The sequence below is a fragment of the Ursus arctos genome, unplaced genomic scaffold (genome assembly GCF_023065955.2).
Source record: "Ursus arctos isolate Adak ecotype North America unplaced genomic scaffold, UrsArc2.0 scaffold_3, whole genome shotgun sequence".
Taxonomy (NCBI): Eukaryota; Metazoa; Chordata; class Mammalia; order Carnivora; family Ursidae; genus Ursus; species Ursus arctos.
Genome location: NW_026622985.1, coordinates 29,136,438 through 29,152,348, shown reverse-complemented (window position 1 = coordinate 29,152,348; position 15,911 = coordinate 29,136,438). Strand labels below are relative to the sequence as shown.

At 38.6% G+C, this 15,911-nt stretch overlaps 2 protein-coding genes across 15 annotated transcripts in view; both read right to left on the bottom strand.

Annotated features, from left to right (window-relative positions):
- The window catches only part of CROT (carnitine O-octanoyltransferase), a 54,764-nt gene extending 39,962 nt beyond the window's left edge, over positions 1-14,802 (bottom strand). For 3 of the 14 annotated variants that reach the window (XM_026504814.4, XM_026504868.4, XM_026504885.4), the window contains exons 1-6: positions 12,298-14,802; positions 11,573-11,655; positions 8,909-9,044; positions 5,018-5,142; positions 3,101-3,282; positions 2,806-2,930 (exon numbers count right to left, since the gene is read on the bottom strand). In XM_026504814.4, coding sequence (XP_026360599.1) covers positions 2,806-2,930; positions 3,101-3,282; positions 5,018-5,142; positions 8,909-9,023 — 547 coding nt within the window. In that variant the 5' untranslated portion in view covers positions 9,024-9,044; positions 11,573-11,655; positions 12,298-14,802. Of the gene's footprint in view, positions 1-2,805; positions 2,931-3,100; positions 3,283-5,017; positions 5,143-8,908; positions 9,045-11,572 lie in introns of all 14 variants that reach the window. The other 11 variants (XM_026504841.4, XM_048213080.2, XM_026504833.4 and 8 more) reach the window with 8 other exon arrangements.
- Positions 14,803-15,035: 233 nt separating this feature from the next.
- On the bottom strand, positions 15,036-15,467 carry LOC123001829 (60S ribosomal protein L32-like). The gene is given in 1 exon segment (XM_044389405.3): positions 15,036-15,467. A coding segment is annotated over 1 exon segment (408 nt). The 5' UTR covers positions 15,444-15,467.
- Between the last annotated feature and the right edge of the window lie 444 nt (positions 15,468-15,911).

Below are 15,911 nucleotides of genomic sequence, written 5' to 3'. Positions count from 1 at the left end.
GAGTGTTTTAAACCTTCTCCTTTCTCCTCAAACCTACTCCAGCTAACGACCTCAGTTCTCACTTCACCAAGGAAAACACAAGGAATACACAGGCCTCCTCATCTTCCCAAAACAAAACCGGCCCATCTATGTGCATCTAGACGCACACTTTCTGAATTCCTTCTCCTTCTTGCTCCCGTCAAAGACCAACTGTCCACCATTTCTACTTTTGACCCTCTCAGCTCTTACCTTTTCAATGACTTTGGCTGTTTATTCTTTCCCCTGCAAGATAATTTTTTTTTCTCTCCTAGGTCATTGCTGTTATAGTATCACTCATTTTTTAAAAAAATAAATGAAGTCCCTCCCACTGCACATCAAAACATTCTCCCATAAACATTATCTCCAAATGTTGTCCCTACTTACTTGGTTTGCTTTCACCTCTTCCAGTTGAGCTCCCTTCCCCAACTTCCACTAAGACTGTTCTTGTGAGGGCAGACTCTGTCCACATCATGTCGATAGATACAATGGTCACTTTTTATTTTTATCTCATTTGGCTCCTGGAGCATTTGATACAACACTTCCTTCTCTTGGCTTCGGGGAGACCACTGCCCTTCCTTTCTTCCCACCTTGGTCTCTTTTGCTGTGTTCTCCTCTTTAGACCACCAAATACCCTATTTAATTGTGGTAAGATTTGGTACTGGTTCCCCTGATAATCTTCATCTATGTGTTGCAAAAGTAACTTTAGCTACTCTTATGCCTTTAAAAATGTTTTCTGTATGTATTAATGGTGATTCCTAAATCTCCATGCGCAGTACTGAAATCTCTCCTGAACTGCAAACTTTGTACCCAACTGCCTACTTTCATTTCCACTTCGGACGTCTAGAAGGCATATTAAATTCAACATAGCCTAAGGGACCTCTTAATTTCCTCCCGAAATTTTTCCTCCCGAAATTTCCCACCTCATGAACCAACACACGTATCTATCCCATTACTCAAGCCAAATATCTCGAAGTCATTTCTGATTCTCCTTTTTCTCTCACATCTCACAACCAATCTATGAATAATTCTACTAAATACAAATCCAAAATATATCCAGAATCCAACAACTTTTTACCAGCTCCATGCTATCACCCTAGTTACAAGTCATTATTATGGCTCTCTTGAACTATTGAAACAATTTTCTAACTGATCTCTCTGCTTCTACCCTGATCTGTTCCTAAAAATCTTATTGTTCAAATGGCAGGTAGAATCATCTTTTTAAAACATAAATCTGATCACATCACTGTCTTTATCAAAACTCACTATCTGTTCACATTTTAAATAAAAGCCAAAAACCTTAGTTGGCTTACAAAGTACTATATGATCTAGTCTCTAGTCAACTCTGCAATAGTCCCCTCTGCCTCCTGCCTACTCTGCTCCATCCATACTCCCCTTCAAACATGCCAAGTATATTCATGCCTAGGGGATTCCCTCCATAACACATAAAACAACAAACTGAACTAAATAAAAACAAAAATAAAAAGCCAAAAAACTGCTGGATCACATATCATTCAGATCCTCAGAGAGGTTTTCCCTGACTACCTAATCTAAAATAGCCACCCAGTTACTCATGTTATTTGAATTCCCTACACAGTATTTATCACTGACTCTGTTATTTTTTTGTTTACTTATTCCCTCAGCTTTGTCCCTACCTACACCTCTTCACATGGTCTTAAGCACAAGAATATACTAACCATGATAGCTTAAAGGACTGCATTAAGAGACACATTATTAAATTAATGAATCTGCATTTTACACACTGTAACTTAAAGGATTCCCTTATTTAAGCACCTATGAAGTGATAAAGATTAAACTGAAAACCAGGTCTATCGATACTGGATCCTAACTGATAGACATTTTTCTCTCTTTGCTACTGCTATTTTCCATTTTCTCCTGTTCATCTTTTCCATTCATATCTGGGCATTAAACTTTATGCCATAAATAACCACATCGTTCACTTGCAACATCAAGATAAATGTGAGTGGGCTTGAGGACATTAAATATCTCAAGCATCTAGTAAGGTTTACAAAGATGAGTTGAGTTCTACATGAAAGTAAACTCATACCCCTCACACTACAAGCAAAATTGGCTATAGAAATTTTACTTTTAAATAAAGTTTCAGTTAAGAAAAATATCTTTCCCTTATTACATTCCGCAGTAACTATAAACTATGTTATTAAATTTATAAAAAGGAAAAAATTCTGAAATAACTGGAAACCAGAACTTATAAAAGAATTTTCCTTTTTAAGATATGCTAGTACACCAAGCAGAATTTACCATTAAGCTGACAGTAAAAACAAAACCTTTGATAAGTCAATCTGAACTCATATGCCTTCAAGAAGACTGATACTAGGCTCTCACCTCATATAGCTGGAGGTAGAAGGGAGGGCACACTCACAAGGAGAAACGGGGCATGATAGGACAGACAAGCACACTCAAAAAGAGAATTCAAATAAGAAGACGGCAGAGACAGATCCAGGTCATATGCTCCAGATTTCCTAATACTCTGATCAATAATGCTCGTTAGAATTTAAACTCAAATGACACAATGTAAGCATGAGGTTTTGTACAGAACGATATAAGATGCAGTTTATGAAATCCATTCCCATAAATTATTTCTGATTAACCACAATGACTAAAAGCCTTTCACAGAAAGGCTCCGATTAGTCAAAATCCAGTAAACAAATATTTGAAATAGTATGTTCCATAGTATCATAGTAGAAACTGCAGCAAAACTACCCAAATCCCAATGCCTTCACCAAAAAAACACCCATGTTTTCTACTTACCAGTCCTAAAATGATTCGTAATTGAATCTCTAGTAATTCCTGGAATCCTGCAGGTGGAAAACAGCATTCGGAATTGATTCATATCTAGGGGACTATTCCCAGATTTATTAACAGGCACTTTTTCTCTATTAAAACAAACAAACAAAAAAGTATTTTGATCAACAAGTCATTATAAAACTTATAAACCAAGTAGTCACAACTGTAGTATCCTCGAATAAGTAAATTAAGCTTCTCAACATTTTGCCAGTTCCACCTTTGGGTAAATCTGTTACTAAATTCACATAACTGTCCTTACTTTCTTAGTAGCTGCCAGTAGTTCAAGTTATGCCAAAGACATATACTTCCTCTTTCCAACTGAGTGCCTTCCTTTGGAGGCCAGTAGTGTTCAATATAAGGCGCAGGACCAGCAAAATTGACATTCAGTTGCGCTGATAAACGAACATCCAGATAGGCACAATTCAGCCACCATTCTTCCAGCTAAAAAAAAATTAAGAACATCAACCTAATGCTATTGAGAATACTTGAATGTGTAACTGCAAGAAAAAAAAAAAAAGATGTACTTGTTCTTTCCTCTTTACTCTTTAACACTTAAAAATGTTTTCTTACCCACATCCAATTGTACACTGACAACTCATTTTATTATACGTAAATTTTACCTAAGTTTTGAAAACAAAAAAATTAAGAAATTAAAATACGTTTTCTTGTTTTAAATCATCACAGATATCAAAAAATGCTACTGTAATCATTTCTTTCTTTTGGAACTATAGGATCTTAATTACTATTCAGTTTAACTACACTATCAAAATCAGACAACAAGAAAGCACTGAAAAGGCACCTTTTCAGACAGATCATATTGGAGTCACAAATACCAACCTAAGTACTTAGGTGTGTTTTCTCAGAGCACCTTGGGTACAATAAATATAAAACAAATCCTCACTTAATTATAACAACTATTAAGGCATTTGCATTGCATTATTCTTTTCCCAGCAAAAACTGAAATACTAAATCAGAAATATAAAACCTTTTCAGTACACTTAAAACTAATTAAGATTTTTCACAGACAGAGCTTTATGTGTCCCTCTTTTAAAATATGCAATTGAATTTCATGTGTAAGTAAGCAGATCTCATCAAACTATCTGGAGTAATTTTTTAAGAAACTGACGTTATAAACTATAGTCAATTGTTCCGAAAAAGAAATAAGCAAAAGGATATAGACTTCTTTACCTTTACCCTGATTTAATTAAAATCGCTCAAGTGTCAAGATTGAGATAAAAGGAATCTGGAAGTATAAAATTTTATTATTCCATCATAGGTACCAATGACTAATGAAAAGATCAGCTTCCTTTTTATTTCCAAAACTTAAAGATAGCTACAATCATTATTTCTAAATTAAGGCAATGTTTTTTAATTACAAAAACTTATCCTCTCGTTCATACTACAAAGGTAATTAAGCTGAAGAAGTCAGATTCCTTGTAGAAAATTACTGAGTGCCTCAATAATTATTATACCAACATCTGCCTTTCAATCTATCTGAAACACATAATACTCATAACCATTCTCCACTCCAATTTTGTAATGGCCCTTTCTCTCCCATATGATGTTTAAATATTTGTATGCCACCTATGTGGTATGTCTATTTTTAGTGTCTGGAGTTTTTTCAGGCTGGGATTACCTAAACAAAATGTTTCTCACAATCAGGGTCTACAGAACACCTCCATTAGAACCACATAGGACAGTTCTTTAAGATTTTATTTATTTATTTATTTGACAGAGAGACAGCCAGCGAGAGAGGGAACACAAGCAGGGGGAGTGGGAGAGGAAGAAGCAGGCTCCCAGCGGAGGAGCCTGATGTCGGGCTCGATCCCAGGACTCTGGGATCACGCCCTGAGCCAAAGGCAGACGCTTAACCGCTGTGCCACCCAGGCGCCCCACATAGGACAGTTCTTAAAATAAGAGTTTCTGGGCTCCCATTCAGAATCATTGGTCCCAAGAAACCTGTATTTTGACAAGTTCTCCATATAAGAGAGGAGCTCACATACAACACTCACAAATTCCCTAGAGTTAAACAATTCATTAATTCTTTTGGATGACTATAACAATGACTGAAAGGACATTTACATTAATGATTTTAAAATGAAAACTCTTTACATTTTTATTTTTCATTCTTTCGGCATCATCAATTTTCTAATTCTAAGTACAATGACATAAATACCCAATTTCTTTTTCCTTTTGCCCTTTCAAGTAATTTCTGGTGCAGTTTTCTTCCAATACCATCTTGAAATTTTTCAACAATTTCTTTAGTTTTTTTATATTCTTCTTTATTTGCAAATGGCTTTACTACAAGGAAAAATATGCATTAAAATACTTAGACATCAAGTACCACAAACGCACCTTCATTGTTACACAAATAATGAGAATTATGTAAAACAATTATGTATGCATCATCACAGCAGTCCAATAAATCATAATAGAGTTTACAACATGAAAATGACTGAAAAGCAACAATGCAAAATGCTGTAAAAAAATTAAACAGTGGATACTATGCAATCTGATAACCATTTTCTGAAAAATTATTTTAAAATCATTCTGGATGATGACAGTTAAAATGATAGACAGGACTATCACCTAGCTATTGGTCCAACAGAGAAGTAAATCCTGTTTAGCCATAAGAGAAATTAAAGCTTCTTTCCACTAATGTTCAAGCAGAGCCTTGAACATCATGTATGTAAATTTAAGTATAAAGCCTGCCCAGAGCCAATAATGGTTTCTTTCCCCAAAAAGGGGGAAGGGAATAGGGGGTTCCTAGTTCATGAAAGTGAAAACAAACTGTTCTGAAAATTAAGTGACAGACCAAAGTCAATTAGTAATCAAAGGACATTAATATCTTCTGTTTTATTTTGTCTTTTCAAAGTACTGTCTTAAAGTCAACTTAAATAGGTGTATTTAAAGTACAAGTGAAATGAATAATCAAAAAAGAGCGAATAATCAGTAAATTTTTTAAAAAAGAAATTGGAATTCCCAGATAAAAGTAAATGAAGAAAAGGAAGAGAAAAAAAGGAAGAAATTTTAAAAATATCAGAGGACTTTCAGTTAAAGTGAACTAAATGCATACATTTATCACTAATCCTTCTAGAAGCTCACTAAAATGACAGTAATTAAAAAGGCATAAATCTGTAAGGACAAAGAATGAGAAAGGACAGGGCAGCAAACCAGTTAAGCTAACATTTCACACACTAGAAAACAGATGAGAAAATGGTAACTGAATTTGTAGAATGGAGAAAGTTAATATCTAAAGCCTGGAGAGCAGAAGGTAGGAAGAGACAAGGTAGGATTAAGTGCAAACCAGGAAGCAAGTCAATGCCTGCAGTAGAATCCCAGAAAGGTTAAAAAATTCAAGGCAAATGGACTTCCAAAGGAGAAAGAGAAACTGAAAACAGGTTGCTTTTAACTATTCAGAACCGCAGACAACCACCCCATCCACACTCAGGCCTGTAGATCTTTCTCCATTCTAAAAAGCCAGGCAACTTCCTACCAACACCAGTAGAAATCTAGAAGTCTACTCTTAGGAGAAATTGAACCAGACAAGCAGTATAAATAGATTCTAACACATATCGAAAAAAAAGATTATAATCAAAGTGAACACCCAGAACAATAAGCCCTCCAGCCTCCTTCCCCTAGTTAGTTCCCGAAACACTAGACAAACAGGTTCATGCCTTCTAAAAAAGAGGATTCTTCTCTGGGGAAACAGATCAGTCCAAGAGAAGTCTTACTGATATCTGGGCATGTGCCAGTGGAACTGCTAGATCTCTGCAACAAGGCTCACTAGAAGATCCACTGGTCACCAAGCCCCTACCTGTGCACACAGAGCTCTCAGTCAGCTTTTTAGGGCCTAACTCATAAAAAATCAATGATTAATGATTGTCAGATATTTGACAAAAGCCTCTCACATGAGAATCAAAGAGCAGAATAAGCAGAAACAGTATTGGTGACACCAAACAGTAAACAGACCAGAAAGGGAAAGGCACTAATAATGAGGGAAATAATTTTTTAATTACAAGCTTATTCCAGAACACCCCAGACCCAATTAATAGAAGTTCCAGAAAGAGAGGGCAAAGAAAGGAGGAGAAAGCTATCCAAGAAAAAGTATTTTGAAAATTTCCTAGAACTGAATTGCATGAATTTTTAAACTTAAAAGAATCTACTGTATATTCAGAGAAATAAATGAAAAAATCTATACACTAAGGGACATCAAGAAATTCAGGATGGTAGGGATAAAGAAAAAGGATTACAAACACATCCAGAGTATAAAACACAAGTCACATATAAAGGAGCAAACAGAATGGCTTCTCAAGAGGAACTTCTCTGGAGGAACAAATAGTACCTTCAAAACTCTTAAGAAAAATCATTTCCAACCCAGAATATTTTACCCTCAGCCAAACAATCAAGTACGAGGGCAGAATAAATTTTTAGGTCTTACATTCTTTCCTTCCCAGAAACTCTTTCTCTCAAGTAGCTACTGAAGATGTATTTCACAAAAATAAGTGAAAAGAGGAAGAAAAAGAAAGACAGGAACCAGGGAATCCAACACAGGAGAGAGAGGGAAAAAGAACTGCCAGAGATGGGGGAAAGAAAGCTCCAAGGTAACAGCTGTCCAGCCAACTCGAGAAAACACTAATTGGACCAAGAGGGCAGAGGGCGCCAGGAGGGATGTCTCCCAAGAAATAAAACTGAGAGAATAGCTTATGTATATAAAATATGTATAGGTACATATATATATATATATGTGGGCATTATATATTATAGTCAGGGATTATATAAGGTAGTCAGGGATTTTCAGTGTATTGAAGTATTTGGGAGTAAATTACTTAAGGATACAAAGCAAAGTAAGCAAACGAAAAATGAGCAAAACAAAATAAACAATGCCATAAAAAGGCAACCAAAGTACACTAAATGGCTCTCTTGTGAGTAACTGCATAACAATAAACCCTAAATGGTCAGGTAAATTAACTTAGGTACATACTGATTTAAATCAGGTGAAACCTGGCATTAAATCGGGTGAATACTAATTTAATCCCAAATGGTGATTTTATACAACTATATTGAAAGAATGAAAAGGAAAATGTGGATATGTTGGATTGCCTATTTGTTGGGTGTGAAGATGGGGAAGGTTAAAGGTGTGAAAGAGCTAAATCCACATCTTTTTAGGAACAAATTTATAATATCCACAACTGAAAAAAACCTAACAAATACTAGTATAAAAGTGTTACTTTAAATCCAGAGATAAACAATACAAAAAATAAGATAAGATATTTGAAATGTTTGCCTGAGGGACTAGGATTGGGGTGGGGAGTGGAGAATGAGGCAGAGGCCTACTACTTTTTATTATAAACCTAATAGTAGTATCTGGCTTTTTAAACTATGGAAAAATTAACTTGAGAAATAAAGAAATAAATAGAGAAGTTCTGGACATTTTTAAATGCCTTTGGGGTTGTTTTGGTTCTTTTGAGAGAGTAGAGCATGGGCAGGGGGTGGGGGGGAAGAGAGTGGGAGAGGGACAGAGAGAGAACCTTTTTTTTTTTTAAAGACTTTCTTTCTTTCTTTCTTTCTTTCTTTCTTTCTTTCTTTCTTTCTTTCTTTCTTTCTTTCTTTTTTTTAAGATCTTCTTTATTTATTTGACAGAGAGCGAAAGACAGCCAGAGAGAGGGAACACAAGCAGGGGGAGTCGGAGAGGAAGAAGCAGGCTCACAGTGGAGGAGCCTGATACGGGGCTCAGGGCTTGATCCCATAACGCCGAGATCACGCCCTGAGCCGAAGGCAGATGCTTAACAACTGAGCCACCCAGGTGCCCCTGAGAGAGAATCTTAAGCAAACTCCATGTCCAGCCAAAGTCCAACACAGGGCTCGATCTCAAGTGAGCCAAAATCAAGAGTTGGACACTCAACCGACTGAGCCACCCAGGCACTCCAAGTTCTAGACATTTTAAGGATACTTTAATTATCATGAGCCTAAAGGAAAAAGCAATTAGACCCTCATCAACTTTTAATAATTTCAGTTTTCTATGTTACAAATAATATTAATATATACTAGAAGATTACAAACATACCTGACTCAAGGTATTTTTTTAATGATTCTTCAAGGGAAGGAACAGGCAGAGATGGAAGAGAATCCTGGTACTGAAATGTTCGTTCTTCAGTTGATTTAGCCAACTGATTTTCCATGATGCAATCACAACAGGAAAACTAAAGAAAAAAGCCCTCACAGTTTTAATATCATAAATACTTACATATGCTAGTTCCAATTCACTAAACCATTATTTAGGGACCACGGTATATCCAGAATTTGGTCCTAATCCTTAAGGAATTCATAAACATGTCAGAGAAAATCAATTAAAAAAAAAAAAGCATAGACACCAAGTGCTGGAACTCAACATCGATGGAACTAGCGTAATTTTGATTTACTGATCACCTACTATTTGCCAAGTAGTACAATAGGTGTGACAGAAGATATTCATCTAATCTTCATATAATCTTTGCCTTTTGGAATTCACCTCCATTTTATATATGAAGAAACCAAAACCTAAGAGATTTAGCAACTTTCCTAAGGTCAAACCCCCATCTCTTTCACCAAAATCTTCACCCTACATTAAAGGTAACTGAAATTGGGTGAGGGAACTCCCGGTAGATCTAAATGGGTAGGTAGAATTCAGATGTGCTGAAAAGTACCATGGGTGGAAAGAGAGAACTCTTAAAAGTATGAAGAGGAGTATAAGACTCATCCAGCTGTAGAATATCAGAGTACATAAATCTATGACAAGCTGCTGTAGCCTACTTATGCAGATGGTTTGAGGCCTACACAGAACAGTTTCAAGTATCCCAAAGCAATCTTAAACATTTACCACAAATTTATTAATTTTCCTCAAAAACATCAAACTAACCCAAAGCGAGAATGACGTATACAAATGTTAAATGAGATTTCTCAGAGCCTTTAAAAATTAAGTTATATATTATAATAGCAATTGAAAAATCAAGGAATAATAGGAATTACCAGCCTTTCAAATACCACTTTTTAAATTAAAACTAATAGCAAAGCCAAACAAAATTTTCCACTTATAGAAGGTTACGGAATAAAATATTACCAAAAGCAAGGGTGTCACAGAGATTGTTATCAGTCAATATAAATTTTCCCCTTTTTTCTTAACAGAATCCTGAGTTTCAACTGGGTATAAAGCCACACAGCTTTATCTTTCCTACCCTGCCTTGGAGCTCAGTATGACCTTGTAATGTGTCTCCTCCAGGTCATATCCCCTGTAAAGGACTAACTACACATATTCTCCCTGTGCTTTCTCTCCTCACTGCCTAACAGGTAGGACCAACTGAAGCAGCACCTTGGAACTGTTTATGGAAGCCATGAATTGAGGTTGTCAGAATCTTCCTACTAGCCCTAGCCTCCTCCCACTAGATGTATGAAAAACCATTTTTATTCATGTCATTGTATTTTGTGCTTTCTTTGTTAGGGTAAAAGAGTTTAACCTATACCACTAAAAGACATAATCCAAAAATAAAGTAAAACAAGATCTCCCAATTCCTCAGTTTCTTCCTATATAATGACTTTGGCTGCACTTTATTTTGACCCTCCATAAATATTAGCTTTAGACCTAATGGAAATGTAGATACCAGCTCCACCACTCTCTAGCCATGGGCCTCTTGGGCAATGAACTTTAACTGAATTTCCTCATCCGTAAAGGATAATCATAATCAGAAGAGGTGTTATTAGGATTATTTTTTAATGCCTACAAAAACATATTATAAAAATAAAGTAATCTAGTTGAGACAACCCTATCATGCTAGGCAAAATTTCTAGGAATGGCTCCCATGATTCAACCCCTATACTCCCCAGAACCTGTGAACATAAGGAGATGATCACTTCCACGATTGTGATCATGTTGTCTTCTACAGCACAGTTAACCTTAAATAGATTATCCAGGTGGGTCTAATCACTGGAGCCTTCAAGAGCAGAATGCTTTCTCCAGCAGCTGGTTGTAGATGAGCCAGAGAGATTAAAAGCATTAAAAGGACTGAAGGTACTATCTGGCTATGAAGATACAGGTGGTCTTGCAGAACTAAGAAAGCCCCCAGCTGGAACCCAGCGAGGAAATGGGGGGCCTTGTTCCTACAACTGCATGAAAATGGATTCTGCCAACAACTTCAATTAGCCTAGAGGTGGATTCTTTCCCAGAGTCTCCAGAAAAGAGCCCAGAACTGTACAAACATTTAGTTCAGCTTTATGAGATGCTAAGCAGAGTATCCAACTAAACCTACCTGGACCTCCAATCTATAGAAGTTGTGAGATAACCAATTTGTGATTTTTTTTTGAACTGTTAAGTTTGTGATAAATTGTCATCAATAAGAATCTAATACACATATATAGAAAAGATACCCTATTTGTTGTATACCTCCCTGCTACTTAGTAGACTCTAGAAAACTGATACCAAGACTACCAATCCCATACTTACTAGTCTTAACTCACCAAAAGGTACACACTGAAAATATGAATTACCAGACTCGTTCAGGAAGGGTTATTCTGAATTCTCTACCACGAAGATACAATAATTCCAAAAGAACCTACATATGCATTAAGAAAATGATGCCACTGGAATTAATTACAGCAGGCTTCCTCGGGGCAATAAAATGTAAACCATGTAAATAAAATGGAAAATAGAATCAGGAAGATAAGTAAAAAACAAAAACAAAAACATAGTGTCACATACCGGTACACCAAGATGAACTGCTTAGGACAGCCAGGAATCTGCTGCGACAATTCTGTTTCGAGAAAACGGGGGTTTGATCTAGGCTGGTGACAGTAGGAAAGAAAAAACAAGCGTGACAACTGCAGGGGGGAAATTTTTAACAAAAACTGGTGAAAGAAAGTGGAAGACAAAAAGTCTAGAGACTGGAAACCCCAAGACTTAAACTGTTGGGAATCACAGCAAACACGCAAAAAGTTCATCTGCTAAACTGCTGGCTAACAATTACTACAGGATTAACCTGATTTCCGACAACCACGCTCTCATTACACAAAATGTCTCCCGGTGCCCTCTCAGGGCTCCAAGGAGTTCAAAGGTCGGCTGGAGAAAACGGGGAGCAGTGTGCGACGAGAGCGCAGCCTCCTCCCACCACTCCAAGAGCAGCTCTGCACACTCAAGAGGCCAGGTAAGAGAAATCTAAATTAGCAGCACTATGGACCAGCCCAGAGGCTCAACCTCAGGGGAACGTCTCCGACCCCCGCAGGCAAGATGCCTGCCGTCACGAACTCCCGCCGAATCCCGGCGCTTCCGCCGTTCTACTCTATTTAATTCTATTCTAAGCAACTTAACCCCCCCCCCCCCACGATCCCCAAGGGCTCGGGGAGGGAGAGAGCGCTGCCTCGTTGGTCCCGCCGGTCCCCACCGCTTGCGCTCCGTCTACTCCGCGGCAACCCACAGCCGCCACGGACCTGCTCCTCCGCCGCAGCTGAGGGCGGCGAATTGAACGGAAAGCAGCGAGGGTCCCAGCCCGCGGTCACCGGGGAAGGAAGACTGGCTGGAAAACCGCGAGGGTGCCACCACGTACTTGAAGCCGGGGACGAGCCGGGCCTACGCTCTGGTAGAACCCAGCCCCGCCTCCCGTGGGCGTCCTCCGCAGCCTGAGAAAGCCTTCCCGGACGCGGAAGGACCGGCCCAAGCCCTGCGGCATAGCAGTTAACCAACCACTTGCTGCAGGTGGAGCACAACTCCGGATCAGGAGTACCGCGGACGCTTGGGTCCCAGAGTGCTCCACCCACGCAGGTACACCTAATCCTCTGAGACCGATTCAGGAACTGGTGGCTTAGATTCGTTTTCACCCACTTTGTGCAAGACTCGGCGCCCTGTTTCCCTTTTCTAGCCCCAGCTCTGGGTTACCAGCTGCTCCTCTCCCTTTCCAGTGAGACTCTTTCTGCAACCCCCAAGCAAGAATTTATACCACTGTCTCTGAAAGGAATGGTGTTCACCCTGTGTCCTGCTGGCAAGAGAGCAGTGACCGCAAAGATCTCTGCTTATTCTCTTTCCCTTTATCCGACCAAGACTGAAGTTGGCGCCGCGTAGATAATGCCGGAGCACTCTGCAGCATCCCTGGCTTCCCTACCCTTCTGCAGTTCGTCCTGATCCCAAAGCCCGTGAAGCCCCGAGGGATGCTCACACTACAAGCTTGGGGCTGATCTGATATCTTTTCCTATTGCGCCAAAAAATGGGAGTTTTTAACCAAAGTGGAGCTAGACAAGTTCAAGGGGATCGTAATGTAATTCACGTAGTTTCACAGGCTAGTCTATTTTACATCTACCTTTTGAACAAAATATATTGGTTCAGTTTTCATTTAAAAGACATTGTTTCCTTTTTGTGGAAGAAAAGATCAAGAGTTTGCACTGGCTCTGAACCAGATATCAATTATAAAGAACCGGATTTAAGATAAACATGTCATTACAGGTCCCAGTCATTTATCTGTCTTTCCTAACCTGCTTACTAGTTAAATCTTACCTGAACTGAATTGAAGCCGTATATAACCGGATATTCACTTGGTGTTTATAGTCATAAGTTTTCTATGGAACTATTAACTTATTTCATTACTGTGCGACTCCAACCCTTGCTGGAGGTGTTGCATCCTATGTGACCACACACCTTTCTAATCAAAGTTCTGAATTCTGAGATATACCAGGCCAAAAAGGCTTCAGGTACAGAATTGTAAATTACTTGTAGTAGTTATTTCTGAAGTTGTGAAAGAAAACATTTCTCAAAGTATGTAAATGTTTTGCTCTGGGTAACGTTAAAATTGGCTTACAAGGTAGTATTCTTAAACAGAGTTATTTTTAAAAACTGCTCAAAAGCCTTCATTGTACTTTTTTCTTCTTCCTAGTGAGTTTTGGCACCTCTTAAAAAGTTTGTGCATGTTTAATGACTGTTGGTGGCACAGGATTTAGGGTCTCTTACCTTCACTGTCTTTCTCCTACTCTTGGTATTGATTTTAAGGGAAGCAAAGTATTTCTGTAAAGATTCCTGAATTTTTGGAAGGGGAAAAAATGTGGACTGAGTGAAAATGACAGGAACAGAGACTTGAGTGTGTAGGGCAAAAAATGTTATCTTTTAAAATATGTTATACTGGTAAGTGTGTGTACCCTTAAGCCTAGAAAGCATATAAGTGATTTTTCTTCGAAATGTGTAATAAATATTTTAATGGTAGATTCCAAATTATGTTCTGTTCAGGTTAAATTTGAACTACTTTGCATTTCCTAGAATGATGTGGGCAATATTGGCTAATAAGGAAGATGTTTCAGGCACATGAAGTACATTGATAACAAGAAGTTGTCCAAAGATTAAAAACTGATTGTGAATCAAAATATTTTTCTGGAGAAAAACCTGTGAGTACTATAAGTGGTGATAACAAGTTTTTTTAAGTTGCCATAAAGAGCTTTCATTTTTAGTCCTACATAGCTCTTTCTCACTATACTACAAATAGAAAAAGCCCTTATGGACAAGTCTAGATGAGTTCCATAATAAAAAATACAAAACTACTAGAGGTTTGCATTTCCGTTTGCACATCTAGCTTACCACTAAGACTTGTAACTCTAACGAGATAGGGAAACTGAAGGGACTCCATTTTAGAAAACCTTCTTCTCTGCTATTTTTCTGCTAGGCCCCATTTACTCATGTTCTATATTTCATTTGCATCTGAGTAAACCAAAGAAGCTATGTTCCCACCCCAGGGGGAAGCAAGAAAGTTGATCACGGGGCGCCTGGGTGGCACAGCGGTTAAGCGTCTGCCTTCGGCTCAGGGCGTGATCCCAGCGTTATGGGATCGAGCCCCATATCAGGCTCCTCCGCTATGAGCCTGCTTCTTCCTCTCCCACTCTCCCTGCTTGTGTTCCCCCTCTCGCTGGCTGTCTCTATCTCTGTTGAATAAATAAATAAAATCTTTAAAAGAAAAAAAAAAGAAAGTTGATCACTCTCTGAGTTTTGTCCTAGGCCCCTATACACATGATAACATCTTGAGAACAAACCATGGTGGACACTGTTCCAGTAGCCCCTTCAGTGATTTATGGAATTACACCTGTTGTTCACTGGACACTTGCCTTTGATGGGACCCTAACCTGGATTCCTTTTTTTTTTTTTTTTGGTAGTTTTCTGGCTTTATTAACACAAATATGACGTGCACATAAGCTTTCTATTCCTTTTCTTCGCTGCATAGCCTGGTGTTGGGATTGGTGGCTCTGGCGGCCAGCTGGGCTGCTCTTTCCACAATGGCTTTGTGGTTCTTGGAGGAGACATTCTAAGCAATCTCTGCACACTAAGATTTGTTGCACATCAGTAGCACTTCAAGCAGCTTGACATTGTGGACTAGAAACTTCCGGAAGGCACTGGGCAACGTGTACTTTGTTTTCTTGTTGCTCCCATAACCCTTGTGGAGTATCAAGATCAGGCCTTTGAATCTTCTACGCACTCTATTGTCACTGCCTCTGGGTTTCCGCCAGTTGTGCTTAATTTTGATATACCGGTTTGACTGGTGCCAGATGAACTTCTTGGTCTTCTTTTTAACAATCTTGGGCTTCACCAGAGGTCTGAGGGCAGCCATGATGCCCAGTAACAGAGGGCTGCCACCTCCTCAGACAGCACTGAGGAAGAGAGCCTAACCTGGATTCCCAAAGGAACCCATACCCTGGACCCCTTTCCAGTATAAAACCCTAATCTCAAGCAATGGAGAAATTCACTTCTCCTATTCTGAGCCTCCCAGACACTCCATCTGCTGTATCCCATCACTTCTGCTATTCATTAAGCTCTGCTCTCACTGGCTTGTGTTTGATTTCTATCCTGCACGAAGCCAAGGACCCTCTTGGCTTTTCCTGTGGGACCCCATTTGGGTCCTCAGACACGGCTTGCCTATGTCACTAAGAAGTAATGAAGTAATGTATAAATAGCTCTAATCTATGGGATAGATCTTTACTTTCACCCCAATGCATAAAATGAACATATTGAAGAAATAATTATGTGATCTTTTCTTATTTTGAATGGGGAGGACAATAAAAAGGTGGTTATTTGGGGA